The 17,252-nt window shown below is 44.3% G+C and overlaps 1 protein-coding gene across 1 annotated transcript; it reads left to right on the top strand.

Moving 5' to 3' along the window:
- Window positions 1-5,442: 5,442 nt before the first annotated feature.
- Window positions 5,443-17,226, top strand: LOC139461859 (uncharacterized). Its single transcript, XM_071243341.1, has 3 exons — window positions 5,443-5,604; window positions 13,198-13,579; window positions 13,798-17,226. The coding sequence occupies exons 1-3, from the start codon at window positions 5,443-5,445 to the stop codon at window positions 16,128-16,130; spliced, it is 2,877 nt and encodes a 958-aa protein (XP_071099442.1). The 3' UTR covers window positions 16,131-17,226.
- The last annotated feature ends 26 nt before the right edge of the window (window positions 17,227-17,252 follow it).

A 17,252-nucleotide genomic window follows, 5' to 3' on the forward strand; every position in this document is an offset into this window, starting at 1 on the left:
AATGCTCATATTAAGACGCCAATAAATAGTGTGTTTTTTTAATTAATTTCCATATAAATACAATGCTTGCTCTACAAATGTCATCTGTGTTATATCATATAAGAACCAGAAATATATGTTATGTTAATATCAAGTATCAGGGGGCACGGGTGGCCCAGTCGTCTAAGGCGCCGCGATTCACTGTGCACAGTTGCGTCCCTTTGGCACGCCAGAAACCTATGGTTGTGGGTTTGAATCCCTGTTCGCCCCGATTATGTTTCTAGGTTTGTCAGCACCATACCCGTGCTCGTGGGTTTCACCGAAGTGGTAAACGTCTGAGACCTGCATCACTTTGGGCTTTCCGCCCACATTAAACTGACACACCGTGATATAACTGGAATACTGATAAAAACGGCGTTAAACCCAACTCACTCACTCACTTTTAGTAAAGGTTTCCTTTGAAAATGGTTATGGATAGGTATTTGTCTCTTATTTTATTTGTGATTTCCTCCCACACAAATTCTTCATTCGAACCCACAATCATAGGTTTCTGGTGTGCCCAAGGGACGCAACTCTGCACAGCGAATCGCGGCGCCTTAGACGACTGGGCCACCCGTGCCACCTTTGATAAAAGAAGAGTCCATTGTATGATTCCGGCTGTGTGATACCAGGTATTCGTGATACATTGTAGGTGAGCGTATCCTGCCCAAACAGTGGTACCCGTCATAAACACATGCAAAGGCAAGACAAGCTTTCACCTGAAAAAAACCTAACAGAAATAAGGGTTCAGGTCAAAATGGGGAAATCATTTTGGGCACCTTTGGAAATGTTTTCCATATGTCTACCATAACATATTTTAAAACACATGTGGAATGAAATCTCAAAACGGCACAGATAAACGTTAACTACTTTAATAAAACCTTCGAGTCCGGATCAAGGGATTCGAACCTACGACAATCGGATCCAGTTACCACAAAGGGACGCAACTCCCACGTTTTCAAATAATTTGTTCTTTTTGTTTTAACATCTCCAGGGTCTGGTCATTTATTATAAGGACGGTGTCATGAATACATGTTACGTGTAATGGGGCATTGGTGGAGAGAGATGCTAAACTGTGACATGATGTCATGGTGGAATAATTTTAATTCATTAATAAAACCAGTGTGGGTGTCAATGGCCATATGCGCATATGTGGGGAATACAGGATGAGATGACAACAGACTCTCAGTCTGATAATGTATGCCGAAAACAATGTCTCGCGATGTCAAACTTTTTCTTCTACGACGGTAGGTTTATGTTCCGATCAAATGTTGTCGCTTGCTGTCTCACATACGTCACAGCCAAAGATCGCGTTTTGCATGTAAAGCACGTGCAGGACACAATCCTATTTGCAATACAATGCCACCGTGTGTGAATGGCCATCACGTGATCATAGGACGATAGCTGATTGGTCAAGACACTCTGCTGGGCTCAAGTGTTTAATAAACACAACAAACACAGCAAACGTCGCAAAAGCGTCAATACAGTAGGTGTGACGCGCTGTGATTACAACCCACATCAGCGTCCACAATGACAGAATAATACTGATGTATCAATTTGTCATGTCATCCTCAACTTCTTTAATACATTTCAGACTCTTTGTCACTCTTGCTATTGTCCCGAGGGAGTATTGTGTTGCTTGTCACCATGTATATTTCAAGTTGTTTGACATTGTGTCATACATGCCCCCGCGTCACATGTAAGGATTATGTATATGTTCAACAATGTGTTTCTCTTCAGCAGTGTGATTTCCCAGAATAATAAACACGATATTACCGAAGGCGGGGCGTGGAAACTGTTTCTTTGATTCATTAACACCAAATGTAGTGTGTTGTAAGCAGTGATATCTGAGAGAGGATTTTGATATTTTGGACCCCTCCTTTTTAAAAATGCTGGACCCGCCCTTGAGTAATGTTGGATTACAATGTTGATCCCCTATATCCCATGTTAGCCGTTAGAACGGTGCCCATTGTATCCCATGTGAGTCGTTAGAACGGTGCCTATTGTATCCCTTGTGAGTCGTCAGAACGGTGCCCATTGTATCCTACGTGAGTCGTTAGAACGGTGCCCATTGTATCCCGTGTTAGTCGTTAGAACGGTGCCTATTGTATCCCTTGTGAGTCGTCAGAACGGTGCCCATTGTATCCCACGTGAGTCGTTAGAACGGTGCCCATTGTATCCCGTGTTAGTCGTTAGAACGGTGGCTCTGTATCCCTTATTAGTCGTCAGAACGGTGCCCATTGTATCCCGTGATAGTCGTTAGAACGGTGCCCATTGTATCCCGTGTTAGTCGTTAGAACGGTGCCCATTGTATCCCGTGTTAGTCGTTAGAACAGTGCCCATTGTATCCCGTGTTAGTCGTTAGAACGGTGCCTATTGTATCCCGTGTTAGTCGTTAGAACGGTGCCCATTGTATCCCGTGTTAGCCGTTAGAACGGTGCCCATTGTATCCCGTGTTAGTCGTTAGAACGGTGCCCATTGTATCCCGTGTTAGTCGTTAGAACGGTGCCTATTGTATCCCGTGTTAGTCGTCAGAACGGTGCCCATTGTATCCCATGTGAGTCGTTAGCACGGTGCCCATTGTATCCCGTGTTAGTCGTTAGAACGGTGCCCATTGTATCCTGTGTTAGCCGTTAGAACGGTGCCCATTGTATCCAACGTGAGTCGTCAGAACGGTGCCCATTGTATCCCGTGTTAGTCGTTAGAACGGTGCCCATTGTATCCCGTGTTAGTCGTTAGAACGGTGCCCATTGTATCCCGTGTTAGTCGTTAGCACGGTTCCCATTGTATCCCGTGTTAGTCGTTAGAACGGTGCCCATTGTATCCTGTGTTAGCCGTTAGAACGGTGCCCATTGTATCCCGTGTTAGTCGTTAGAACGGTGTCCATTGTATCCTGTGTTAGTCGTTAGAACGGTGCCCATTGTACCCTGTGTTAGTCGTCAGAACGGTGCCCATTGTACCCTGTGTTAGTCGTTAGAACGGTGCCTATTGTATCCCGTATTAGTCGTTAGAACGGTGTCCATTGTATCCCACGTGAGTCGTTAGAACGGTGCCTATTGTATCCCGTGTTAGCCGTCAGAACGGTGCCCATTGTATCCCGTGTTAGCCGTCAGAACGGTGTCCATTGTACCCTGTGTTAGCCGTCAGAACGGTGCCCATTGTATCCCGTGTTAGCCGTTAGAACAGTGCCCATTGTATCCTGTGTTAGCCGTTAGAACGGTGCCCATTGTACCCTGTGTTAGCCGTCAGAACGGTGCCTATTGTATCCCATGTGAGTCGTTAGAACGGTGCCTATTGTATCCCGTGTGAGTCGTCAGAACGGTGTCCATTGTATCCCGCGTGAGTCGTTAGAACGGTGCCTATTGTATCCCGTGTGAGTCGTCAGAACGGTGTCCATTGTATCCCACGTGAGTCGTTAGAACGGTGCCTATTGTATCCCGTGTGAGTCGTTAGAACGGTGCCCATTGTATCCCATGTTAGTCGTTAGAACGGTGCCCATTGTATCCCCTGTTAGTCGTTAGAACAGTGCCCATTGTATCCCATGTGAGTCGTTAGAACGGTGCCCATTGTATCCCGTGTTAGTCGTTAGAACAGTGCCCATTGTATCCCATGTGAGTCGTTAGAACGGTGCCCATTGTATCCCGTGTTAGTCGTTAGAACGGTGCCCATTGTATCCCATGTGAGTCGTTAGAACGGTGCTCATTGTATCCCGCGTGAGTCGTCAGAACGGTGCCCTCTGTATCCCGTGTTAGTCGTTATAACGGTGCCCTCTGTATCCCGTGCTAGTCGTTAGAACGGTGCCCATTGTATCCCGTGTTAGTCGTCAGAACGGTGCCCTCTGTATCCCATGTTAGTCGTTATAACGGTGCCCTCTGTATCCCGTGTTAGTCGTTATAACGGTGCCCTCTGTATCCCGTGCTAGTCGTTAGAACGGTGCCCATTGTATCCGGTGTTAGCCGTCAGAACGGTGCCCTCTGTACCCCGTGTTAGTCGTCAGAACGGTGCCCTCTGTAGCCCGTGTTAGTCGTCAGAACGGTGGTCTCTGTACCCCGTGTTAGTCGTTAGAACGGTGGCTCTGTATCCCGTGTTAGTCGTCAGAACGGTGGTGTCTGTATCCCGTGTTAGCCGTCAGAACGGTGCCCTCTGTACCCCGTGTTAGTCGTCAGAACGGTGGTCTCTGTACCCCGTGTTAGTCGTTAGAACGGTGGTCTCTGTACCCCGTGTTAGTCGTCAGAACGGTGGTCTCTGTATCCCGTGTTAGTCGTTAGAACGGTGCCCATTGTATCCCGTGTTAGTCGTTAGAACGGTGGCCTCTGTATCCCGTGTTAGTCGTTAGAACGGTGCCCATTGTATCCCATGTGAGTCGTTAGAACGGTGGCTCTGTATCCCGTGTTAGTCGTTAGAACGGTGCCCTATATCCCATGTTAGTCGTTAGAACGAGCTACCACATGAATCAAGTGACTTTACCCCCATTGGTAAAAGCGGTGTTAAACCATACGCACTGACTCACGTCATTTATATAGCAGTTCCACATCGAAAATGGGCTTCACACATTGTACCCATGTTGGGAATCGAACCCGGGTCTGTGGCGTGACGAGCGAACGCTTTAACCACTAGGCTACCCCACCACCCACCACCCCTGGTGAGTTGAAATGCGTGTTTAACGCTGCACTCATATAGCGACCTGCATGCACGTGTGTGTATGTGTGCTTGCGTGCTTGCGTGCGTGCGTGCGTGCGTACAATTAATAGTCCTCGTCCACAGAAATACCATGCCGCAGTTCAACATGAACACCCCACTCAGACACAGAATACTGATTCCGAGCCGACCAGTGCTTGTTTTATCCCTTAATGCCGAGCAACAGGCAGGGTAACAACAACTACCATCTCTTAACGTCTTTTGGTATATATATGACGAGGCCTGGAATCGAACAACCTACCTTTCGCTCTATCCACTGCACCTCGGAGGCGATCTTGAGAGTTTGATTGTCTCACACGTTAGAATGGAAATTTATAAAATCATACGAATACAATATTTTCTACAATCCTAAATTTCTGCATGATATTCTACATGTGGGGAAAACATAACAAAAACGACTCTTATGCGTGACTAAATGTTCATTTGATGAGCTCAGATTAGATTTTAAAAATATATATATTTTATTCATTTTTAAAATGTTGATAAGATATGTAAAATGACTTGTTTACGAACAATAGTTTGACACAATCCGCCCAGTCGAGAAGGTGACGGTTTTCCATGACGGCAGACAAGGTGGTTTGAGGTAACACACCTTTTCTTTCTAACCATCCAACGCACGAGGTCAAGAGGTCAGGCAATTGCTCTGTAAGGGCAGGTGACGTCATTATCTGGTTATTTAAATGGAGAATCTGAAAACAAACCATTTCCAGTGAAGAGATAGTAAGGATGACTCTTCTAAAGATATTTATTGTTTTATGTCAACTTCAACAGATCACCGGCTTTGCCCGTCTCTTGGAACCCCCGCAGAGATCGTCGCTATGGAGATATGGATATAAGGGTGCACCTGTTAATGAACTCGACGGGGAATTAAACTGCGGAGGATTTGATGTAAGTTGATACCATTTTTAGGTTTTGAAAATGTTTGATATCTTTTAATAATATTTTTAAAAAACTCTAATTCTTTCTTGTTTTCTTCAAGTGTATACAGGAAAAGCCTTGTCAAGTAGCATAATCTCTTGTGAACTTTTGGTCACATTAAAGTTGTTTCTAATACTTTTTTTCCAGTATGAAGGCGATGAAGTTTTAAAAAAATAAATAAAGTCAATATTTGGATGTACTGGATCTAGATCCAATTATCCTAATTATTAATAAGATACAATGTATCCGTGAATGGCATAAATCAGCTGTTCAATGATATAACAATTAAAAACGTATACGACAGATGTTTATATATGGTTTTAGCGATTTCCATTTAGTGAATATGCATTTGCATTTAAATTTCAATTCGTACGAAATTGCTTGTTCTGAAAGTTACATGCATTTCAAATATCATTAAATACGAAATGTGCAATTTCAATGATACAATTTCATGTTGTTATGAATCAAACAAGTCGTTTGCGTTGTGTTTTTGTGCTTTATGTTAAGCAATTTACAGTATACTACGGTTATAACGAACTCAAAGGGACTACTTATTTTAATTCGTCATAACCGTAGTTCGTTATAAGCACATATACAGCATAACTACAGCAAGTAGTCGGGACCAAAAAAGTAAGTTCGTTATATCCTTCAGTTCGTTATAAGCGTGTTCGTTATAACCGTATTTTACTCTGTATCAATTTTGCTCAGATATGTCAGTCAATGTCTGATAAACATATACATAGGAAAAACAAGGATATAATTCATAAAAAATTAATTGCCTGGCAAAGGAAATCGTGCACCAATGTTTATGGTGATTAAAAATTAAACAAACAAGAAGTGGTGTTTTGATTGTCATGTATTTGATACGGGTATCGTAGTTGTGTTTAGGTCCTTACGTTTGCAGTATTCGTGACTGTTTTCACACTAGTACCATTTTGATAGCGTTTGTAACTTTTGGTCAAATCCAGTTTTCAAGTGTATTCTTTCTTTTGGCCGGTTGTTGTTATACGTATCATTCGGTCGGCGACAAAGTCCTAGACTGGAACCCGTCAGGACTGAAACGACTAAACACGATACCTATACGTAGAGGGTAAAACACACCGCCACGGAACATAACACCTACAAATGTGAATGTTCAGAAAACAGGGAGACCCGTGAAGATCCGGGTAGAAAAGGTCTTCAGCAACCCATGTTTGCTGTAAGTGGCGACTATGCTTGTCGTTAGAGGCGACTAACGGGATCGGGTGGTCAGGCTCGCTGACTTGGTTGATGCATGTCATCGTATCCCAATTTCGTGGATCGATGCTCATGATGTCAATCACTGGATTGTCTGGTTGAGACTCGATTATTTACAGAACGCCGTAATATATCTGGAATGATGTTGAGTGCGGCGTTAAACAACAAATAAACAAACAAACAAACAAGAAAACAGGGAGGTCATTTTGCAGCTATCACGTCTCCACAGGGCATTATCAAACCGTTCTGGTCCGTTAAATACGGTTTACTTTTAGACATGCTTAGGGCTAAGCAGAACAGATTAATTATATGAGGTGGTAAGGAATGCAGCTAAATATGTTTGACCCGGAATAAGAAGGGGACAAAGCTCCATCAACATAGCGACCCCACCCAGAATGTTCTACGGGGGAACTAGGGCAATTATTTAAGTTAGAAGCCCAGGAAACACGAAGACAACACAGTTTAACAACTCTTCCTTAAGTCGCCTGAATCTCGAACATATCATCTGTCATGAGTGAAATATGCGTATACCTTGCTCTATGACGAGTGTATCTTATAGCTGACCTCGTACCTATATACATCTGTGTGTAAGACGGACGGAATCGTGCAGTTGGACACGCCCGTTTTGTCGTGTAATAACTCACGTGAAATAAGCATCATACGCTCTTCTTTCAATCACGTTTGGAAGATACATGTAGACATATATGTAAGATTGGACTTTCACTTTGTGTCAGTTCTTTCGAGCGATTCGCTGTGCAGAGTTGCGTCCCTTGGACACGCCAGAAACCTATGATTGTGGGTTCGAATCCCGATTCGCCCCGATTATGTTTCTAGGTTTGTCAGCACCATACCCGTGCTCGTAGGTTTCATCAAAGTGGTAAACATCTGAGACCTGCACCACTTCGGGCTTTCCTCACACATCAAGCTGACACGCCGTGATATAACTGGAATACTGTTCAAAGCGGCGTTAAAACCCAACCCACTCATTCAGTTCTTTCGAGCATGCACGTCAGGAACAGGGTCAAGCTGTACGAACGACGGAGCTTTTAGCCGTTACTTTCTCCGTCAATGATAATCTGCGGCTTATCACACCATGTCATGTATAATATATACCTCTCATCACTTGGCTTTAGTCACTCCAGCTTGATAACAGTGTACGAATATACATCGAAACGTCGACATATGCAATAAACTGGACGTCGTTATTCCTAAAGTTGCATGATTTCTTAGTTTCAAAGTCATCTGACTGGCTCGCTCGTCGTCCAATGAAAATACCGTATCTAGTGTATGGTTCAGACAAAACCTCTTCGTTATTGTTTATTGTACTTCATAAACGTTCTCGAATTGCTATTTTTTTGTCAAATGAGTACATTAATGTAACCTTTCTTGTTTTTAAAATAACGTTTGGGAACGTTAGAACAAGTTAAAAAGTATGTTAATCCTTTGTGATTACAAACAGTTTACAGATACTTCTTTAAGATGTGTTTGTGTGCAAGTGATGTGTGCTGCCGATAGAGTAGGAAATGCTTATCCTTTTCTCGAACACGTGGTGATTTCCTGTGATCCAATCAAACAATATTCATCACTATTTTGCCTTTTATACCCAATGAAAAACGGATACTCTAGACTGATCATTCCCTAGCGCTGACATTTTATATCTAATCACTATATAAATACCAAATAATATCGAGAGAGTACATGATGAATTCACCCGTGAAGATCCGGGGTAGAATAGGTCTTCAGCAAACCCATGCTTGCTGTAAAAGGCGACTATGCTTGTCGTAAGAGGCGGCTAACGGGATCGGGTGGTCAGGCTCGCTGACATGGTTGATGGATGTCATCGTATCCCAATTGCGTGAATCGATGCTCATGAGATCAATTACTGGATTGTCTGGTCCAGACTCGATTATTTACAGACCGCCGTCATATAGCTGGAATATTGCTGAGTGCGTCGTTAAACAACAAACAAAGAAACATGATGAATATCAACGGAAATATAATTCTGCGTGATTCTTTAAAATCTCAAAAAAGTGATTTATATTTCCCTGAAAACTATTCTTATGTATAAACATCTTGTCGCTACAAGTACGTAAGACATATCAATTGTTTACAGCAACCGTAAATTATGTTAATAAATTTGCTGAAGACAGCTGACAGCCAACATGCATTTTCATAATGAATCAATGTCAAATTTGTCAAAATTATGAAATATGTTCTTCAGTAACATATTCAGGTCTCTGTATGATAGCTGTCATGCAAATGCAGAACAATCGGATTTTTATTTTAAAAAAATGTGTTTTCTCTGTTTGAAATGAAAATTTAAGTGTGGGAATTACGTGCTGTTGTGTTCCCTTCCTTGCACGTACACGCCTACAGTGTCTGTTTATGCAATACTTGCACCATGCCGTCCAAGCTTCGCCCACTTCCTGTTTTAGTTGGCTTTGTCGACAAAAGTTACATGTATTTTCTTGAAGTGTTTTCAAATATTTATGAATAAACGTATGAAAAAGTGATATCAAGTTTTAAAACATAAAAAAATAAATCTTCAAATCGCAAGAAATGCGGCAATCCGGCAATAATGGTTTCCGAATACATGGACAGCTTGTAACAGTCACACAATCACTCGAACAATCTCTCAAACAACCACTTACACCATCCAGTGATTGACATGTTGACCATCTATCCATGCAATTGGGATACATGCATCAACCAAGTCAGCGAATTCTGACCACCCGATCCCGTTAGTCGCCTCTTACGACAAACATTGGTTGCTGAAGACTAATTCTAACCCGAATCTTCACGGATCCGCCCACTGTACTCAAGTTGGCATCAAACCCGACAAGTGGGCGTTGTTAGGAATAATAGGCTATTTCATCGCCTGACAGTAGTGTTAACATTGTGGAATCTCTCGAAACCTTAAAGTTTTCGGACCGCCTCCGTGGTCTAGTGGTAGAGCGTCCTCCCGGGGAGCAAAAGGTCCGGGGTTCGATCCCCAGCCGTCATACCAAAAGACGTTAAAATATAGTACTTGTTGTGACCCAGTCTAGCGCTAGGTATTGAGGGGCTAAAACAAGGACTGGTCGTTTCGGAGTCAGTATACAGTGTCTGGGTGGGGTATTCATGTTAAAACTGCGGCATGGTATCTCAGTGGGCTAGCACTATAAATCGGCATCAGTCCGGACTAGTACAAGCACACACACACACACACACACACACACACACACACGTGAATGCGCGTCGCTATATAAGTGCAATAATATGGGACGCGACGTTAAACCCCATTTCACCTCACCTTAAAGGTTTAGGGACGGCCAGGGATAATGTGGACAGTTATGTTACTGGACAGAGAGAACATTCGTTTTTTTTGGCCATGACGCCAATAGGACAGTGACAGTTTTACAAACATTATAGATCAGAGCGCCTGTTGAGATCAGTTAAATGCAATTCTATACAGCTGTAGACAATTAACATGTATCTTTGGTATTTGGTTTGAAGATTCCCCTCACGCAATTAGATCAAACATTTTACTGAGTACCTTTGTATAGGTTTACGCCGCTTTGAACACTTATTCCAGCAATAGCGCACAGAGCAAACGTCAGCGCTATATAAGCTCATTGTTATTATCATCACCATCGTTATCATAACTATTATTATCACGGCGGTGGATAGAAATGGGCCTCACGCAAGCCCGTGAAGATCCGGGGAAGAATAGGTCTTCAGCAACCCATGCTTGCCGTAAAAGGCGACTATGCTTGTCGTAAGAGGCGACTAACGGGATCGGGTGGTCAAGCTCGCTGACTTGGTTGATGCATGTCATCGTATCCCATTTGCGTGGATCGATACTCATGAGATTAATCACTGGATTGTCTGGTCCAGACTCGATTATTTACAGACCGCCGTCATATAGCTGGAAGGCTGAGCGCGGCGTTAAACAACAAACAACATTGTCTCCATATGGGGGACTCGAAGCCGGGTCACCGGCCGTAGCCACGAGGCCACCCCACCACCCTTACATGCATTGGGTGACCTTCTCAATGGCTATCCCTTAGGCTATAACCGCCTCCGTGGTCTAGTGGTAGGGCGTCCGCCCGGAGAGCGGAAGGTCCGGGGTTCGATCCCCGGCCGTGTCATACCAAAAGACGTTGAAAGATGGTACTTGTTGTTATCCTGTCTGGCGCTCGGCATTAAGGGGCTAAATCAAGGACTGGTCGGCTCGGAGTCAGTATACTAGCTGTGTCTGAGTGGGGTATTCATGTTAAACTGCAGCATGGTATCTCAATGGGCTAGCACTATAAATCGTCATCAGTCCGGACTAGTACAAGCAGCCACACACACGCACGTGCATACACGTCGCTATATAAGTGCAATAATCTTGGACGCGACGTAAAATCCAATTTCACCTCACGTCACCTTAGGCTATATATAATATCAGTAGTTACGTACCTCGTCTCTGAAATGAATTATATAACCAGTAAGATCTGTCCTTATTTGCTAGTGCGGCAGAATATGTTTCGGTCATTTTTTCACTTCTAATAATCAGAGACCATATCAACAGGTCTGATCTCGTGCTGCCTGCACCCTAAATTAATTACCCTCTAATTGTAACGTTACGTATACGCTAGCGATCAATCTGGACTTTAACGCTCGATATCGATCTTTGTGATCGATATCCCGCACTGAAGGGGTCGCTTACCAATTTACAACACATGGGCTACGAACACGACGCACGTTACATAATATTGCAAACCTCTGAACCAAGGCTTACCACTGCCCCAGCCCATTTATACATTTTTCCTCCTCAACAATAGGTCTACTAGCTATCTTTAGGAGCTGAGTTTAGGGGTACTACACAAAGTACATATGACACTATCGTTGAAGCTGGAAGTCTTTGTATAGTCTTCCTGGTTGAAGGTAAAGAAAGATGATTGTTAATTACGATGTCTTAGGTTTACTGCAACCCATTTTCCATGTGGCACCGTGCTCGTGCGGCTGTAGATTATGTTTAGTTTCATCGCTTGATTTGCGCTATATCGTGAGGGTGTGTGAGCTTGGTTTAACACCGTTTGGACCAGTAATCCGGTGATAACACGACAGGTCAGCTTAATGTGTGAGGAAAGCCTGAAGTGATGCACGTCTTTGACCTGAAACCCTCGAGCACGGGTATGGTGCTGAAAAACCTAGAAACATAATTAGTGTGCACCGGGATTCGGCCTTAGGATCATAGGTCTCTGGCGTGCCCAAGAGACGCAATTTAGCACAGCGAATTGGAGGGGTTTTAGACGACTAATGCCGACTTTATAGTGCTAGCCCACTGAGATACCCTGCCGCAGTTTAACATGAATACCCCGCTCAGACACAGTGTACTGACTCCGAGTCGACCAGTCCTTGTTTTAGACCCTCAATGCCGAGGACCAGGCATGGTAACAACAAGTACCATTACTTTTTACGTCCTTTGGTATGACGCAGTCAGGGATCGAACCCCCGACTTTCCGCTGTTTGGGCGGAACCTCTACCGCTGGACTACGGAGGCGGTCGCAGAAGAATTTAGAAGGCATTACAATAAAACATATTTACCAGTGAATAAATATTTTGATCCGATTCGCAATATTTTCCTTAGTTATAAACTATCAGAAATACGTATTACATATAGATGTATTTTATACTTTCAATGTGCATCAAAGTTTATTACGTGGCAGGGCATCATGCAACGACATTATATTAGTTACAAAGCCAACTGTAGCGTTTAGTGGCTGCGTAATAGCTGCTTTGACAGCTGTATCACTACTCGCTCGTTAGGATTTCGGGTTAGAAAAGGTCCGCATGATTTGTTTGATTAAAGCTTTACGCCGCACTCAGCAACATTCCAGCTAATGACGGCGGTCCGTAAATAATCGAATAAGGTCCAGACAATCCAGTGATTGACACCCTGAGCATCGATTTACGCAACTGGGATACGATGGCATGCATCAACCATTTCAGCGAGCCTGACCTCCCGATCCCGTTAGTCGCCTCTTACGATAAGCATAGTCGCCTTTTACGGCTAGCATGGGTTGCTGAAGACCTATTGTTACCCGGATGTTGGTCCGCATGAACCAATGCTCGCCGTAAGAGGCGACTAAATAGATTGTGTGTTCAGGCTGGAAAGATTGGTTGGTGCGTGTCAGCGTACCCCCACGGCATGGACCGTTGCTCATGATATCAATCACTGGTTTGTCTGACCTTGACTCGATTATTTACAAACCGCCGTCATATAGCTGGATTATTATTGAGTGCGGTGTTAAACAACACACATGAATATCTTATTGCACTGAATGTTCTGTGTTACAGCATCAATGGTCGACCATAGGCGACGAAGGGTGCTGTGGCCCTTGTGGAGATCCATGTGATGGTGAACGCGAAAACGAGGATGATGGGAAGTACGCAGTCGGCATCATCGCCGGAAGTTTCCAACCTGCAGCCTCCGTGACGGTGAGGGTAGAAATTTGGCCGCCTCAACAGTTGGGGTATTTCGAGTTCCGCCTGTGCGACCTTGACGAAATCAAGGGGCCGGCAACTCAAGCTTGTTTTGACAAGAACCTGCTGGTTATTGAAGATATTCAGGAGACGCAGTACTATCCTGGCAGCTTCAACGGAACAGTCGTCTCCAGTGTTCTTCTCCCACCTGCCATCACATGTGAACACTGTGTTTTACAGTTCAAGTATAACACAGGTTTGTGATATCTGTTATTATATGTATGTCATTATATTCCAAACCACGCATGTTCTTAAAAGGCTTGGTATTATGGGTTTTTTTAAACAAGCTCTAGGGCTTTTCAACTGCACTCCTTCGTCGGGCAGTTAATGGAAGACCTCGAGCTTCTTCAAATGATAATGTCTGGAAAAATTGCGTTACCCTTATAACAACGTTGACCTATTATCTAATTTCAGGTTATCGATATGGTGGAAAGAACTGTCCCTTCCGAGGTTGTGGGCCCCAGGAACAGTTTTATAACTGTGCAGACATTCGCATCCAGAACACTTTGAGCACGACCATTTCCCCACCACAGTCAACAGCATCTAGTGTGGAGCTACCGAGCTCAAGCGTGTTTCCAACAAGTGCAGAGACGTCGCTTATCACGGAGACACCATCAGCGGACAATAGTGTAAGCGATTCGGCCTCCTCTATGTTTGAAACATCAATAGCTCCATCGTCATCATCGCACTTCAGTGTTGGAACACCAAGCTCAAGCATGCTTCCTTCAAGTGCAGTGTCGTCTCTCATGGAGTCGGCAACATCATCAAGTGGGACTCTTATGAGCGACCCATCCTCCCCAATCATGATAACCACATCAACACCCGAACAGAGCGTACAACTTACAAGCTTGTGCGAACCAGCCTCGACGATCATAGTTACATCCTATGCATCATCGTCACAAAGCTTAGAAACACCTTCATCCCTATCGACAAGTGTTGACATCCTTCCATCTTCCACGCTTCCAGTAAGTAGTTCTGATGGGGGAATCACCACTCTAATCCTGTCCATCCCTCCACTGTTTACGACGAGCATAGAGGTGAGCAGTACAGTGTCTGGACATACTCCGTCCTTCTCGCCGGGACTCTCCAGTGGCTTGTCCACTCTTGCAGCGTCTCCCAGTGTTACCATTGAGACCTCATCTGTGGATGACGTTACACCTACCATGACGACAACACCTGGTACAACTGCAGCAGATACATCGTCCACCACTCCCCCGACATCTTCTGAAGAATCAACGACAGAAGTGTCAACCACTTCCCCGACATCATCTGAAGAATCAACGACAGAAGTGTCAACCACTCCCCCGACAACTTCTGAAGAATCAACGACAGTAGCGTCAACCACTCCCCCGACATCATCTGAAGAATCAACGACAGTAGAGTCAACCACTCCCCCGACATCATCTGAAGAATCAACGACAGAAGTATCAACCACTCCCCCGACATCTTCTGAAGAATCAACGACAGTAGTGTCAACCACTCCTCCGACATCATCTGAAGAATCAACGACAGTAGCGTCAACCACTCCCCCGACATCATCTGAAGAATCAACGACAGTAGTGTCAACCACTCTATCAACGACAGAAGTGTCAACCACTCCCCCGACATCATCTGAAGAATCAACGACGGTAGTGTCAACCACTTCCCCGACATCATCTGAAGAATCAACGACAGTAGCGTCAACCACTCCCCCGACATCATCTGAAGAATCAACGACAGTAGCGTCAACCACTATATCAACGACAGAAGTGTCAACCACTCCCCCGACATCTTCTGAAGAATCAACGACAGTAGTGTCAACCACTTCCCCGACATCATCTGAAGAATCAACGACAGTAGTGTCAACCACTCCCCCGACATCATCTGAAGAATCAACGACAGTAGCGTCAACCACTCCCCCGACATCATCTGAAGAATCAACGACAGTAGCGTCAACCACTCCCCCGACATCATCTGAAGAATCAACGACAGTAGCGTCAACCACTCCCCCGACATCTTCTGAAGAATCAACGACAGTAGCGTCAACCACTCCCCCGACATCTTCTGAAGAATCAACGACAGAAGCGTCAACCACTCTCCCGACATCATCTGAAGAATCAACGACAGAAGTGTCAACCACTCCCCCGACATCTTCTGAAGAATCAACGACAGTAGTGTCAACCGCTCCCCCGACATCATCTGAAGAATCAACGACAGAAGTGTCAACCACTCCCCCGACATCATCTGAAGAATCAACGACAGTAGCGTCAACCACTCCCCCGACATCATCTGAAGAATCATCAACAGAAGAATCAACCACTCCATCAACAACGACAGAAGCTTTAACTACTGCCTCGACAACGAAAGACTCTTCGTCAGCAACCGACTCAACAACAAAACCAACACCAGAGACGACAGAACCAGTTACAGACTCGACCACAATATCGTCAACAGCATCTTCAACAACAACCACGGCAACATTGACAACACCAGTATGCGATTCATCTTCCCCAAATTATCATTGCTACTCCAAATTCAGCTATATAGGTGACGAATGGTGTCACGACAACTGCCTACTCGGCCACTGCCCAAACCATATATGCTATTGCGCATGTCCGGAAAGAGAGGAGACTGGGGTTCGACCTAGACCTCCAAGTGAACGAAAGTGCGTTCCCCAGTCCAGACCAGACTTTGCCTTATGGTGCGCGTCCTATTACAACATCGCTAAGGAGTGCCCCACGGCCTTCTGCAGGATTACCTTTGCGTAGATCTGCCATGTCAGTGTTTTCAGATTTGTAAAATATATTTATGCGCAGGCGCAGAGTGATCTATTATTTTTATATATGTTTGTCTGTTAAAGATTTTATATGTGCAATCTGCCATTTAAAAATGCGATTTCAACGTTTAGCTTGTTATTGAGATTCATCCAAGTAATGTTTATTAACGACTCCTGTGCCCAATAATTAACGTGATATTTATAACCCCAAGTTCATATTTATAGGTCTGTTTGTATCTATGGAACATGCTGTTTATGTCATATGTCATTGGCAGTTGTGTTATTAACGCTTGTATTTATACCCTATAAAATAGCCAATTTCCTTCCACTGATTTACTCACCGGAGCTGGGAATGAGAGACCTGTGAAACCGCCTCATCTGTGTGTCTTACATTTAAATCTATGCATACAATGACAAAAAACTCTCCACAATACTGTATGAAAAGAGGGATGAGGTGAGGTCAGGTGAAATGGGGCTTAACGTCGCGTCCAAGATTATTGCACTTATATAGCGACGTGAATGCACGTGTGTGTGTGTGGCTGCTTGTTTTAGTCCGGACTGATGCCGATTTATAGTGCTACCCCACTGAGATACCATGCCGCAGTTTAACATGAATACCCCACTCATACACAGTATACCGACTCCGAGCCGACCAGTCCTTGTTTTAGCCGCTTAATGCTGAGCGTCAGACAGGGTAACAACAAGTACCATCTTTTAACGTCTTTTGGTATGACTCGGTCGGGGATCGAACCCCGGACCTTCCGCTCTCCGGGCGGATGCTCTACCACTAGATCACGGAAGCGGTCCTAAAAGAGTGATGACTTCACCATTGAAATTCCCCCTTTTTGTCGAGTAATATTCCAACAGCTCCAGCCTTTCGTGTACACATAACACAACTAATGATGTACAATCGGGCATGTCACTTCGGGCTTTCCTCCCACATTAAGCTGAGACGCCGCGATATAACTGGAATACTGTTAATAGCGGCGTTAAACCCAACTCACTCACTCACTCACTCACTCACTCACTCTTATCATAATGGAAAGGGTTTCGTCGATTTTTTAAACACCCGGTAAAATATTGACATAGTTATTGCGATAATTTATTTCTTTTT

The sequence above is a fragment of the Haliotis cracherodii genome, unplaced genomic scaffold (genome assembly GCF_022045235.1).
Source record: "Haliotis cracherodii isolate W230 unplaced genomic scaffold, xgHalCrac1.p SCAF_15, whole genome shotgun sequence".
Classification (NCBI taxonomy): Eukaryota; Metazoa; Mollusca; class Gastropoda; order Lepetellida; family Haliotidae; genus Haliotis; species Haliotis cracherodii.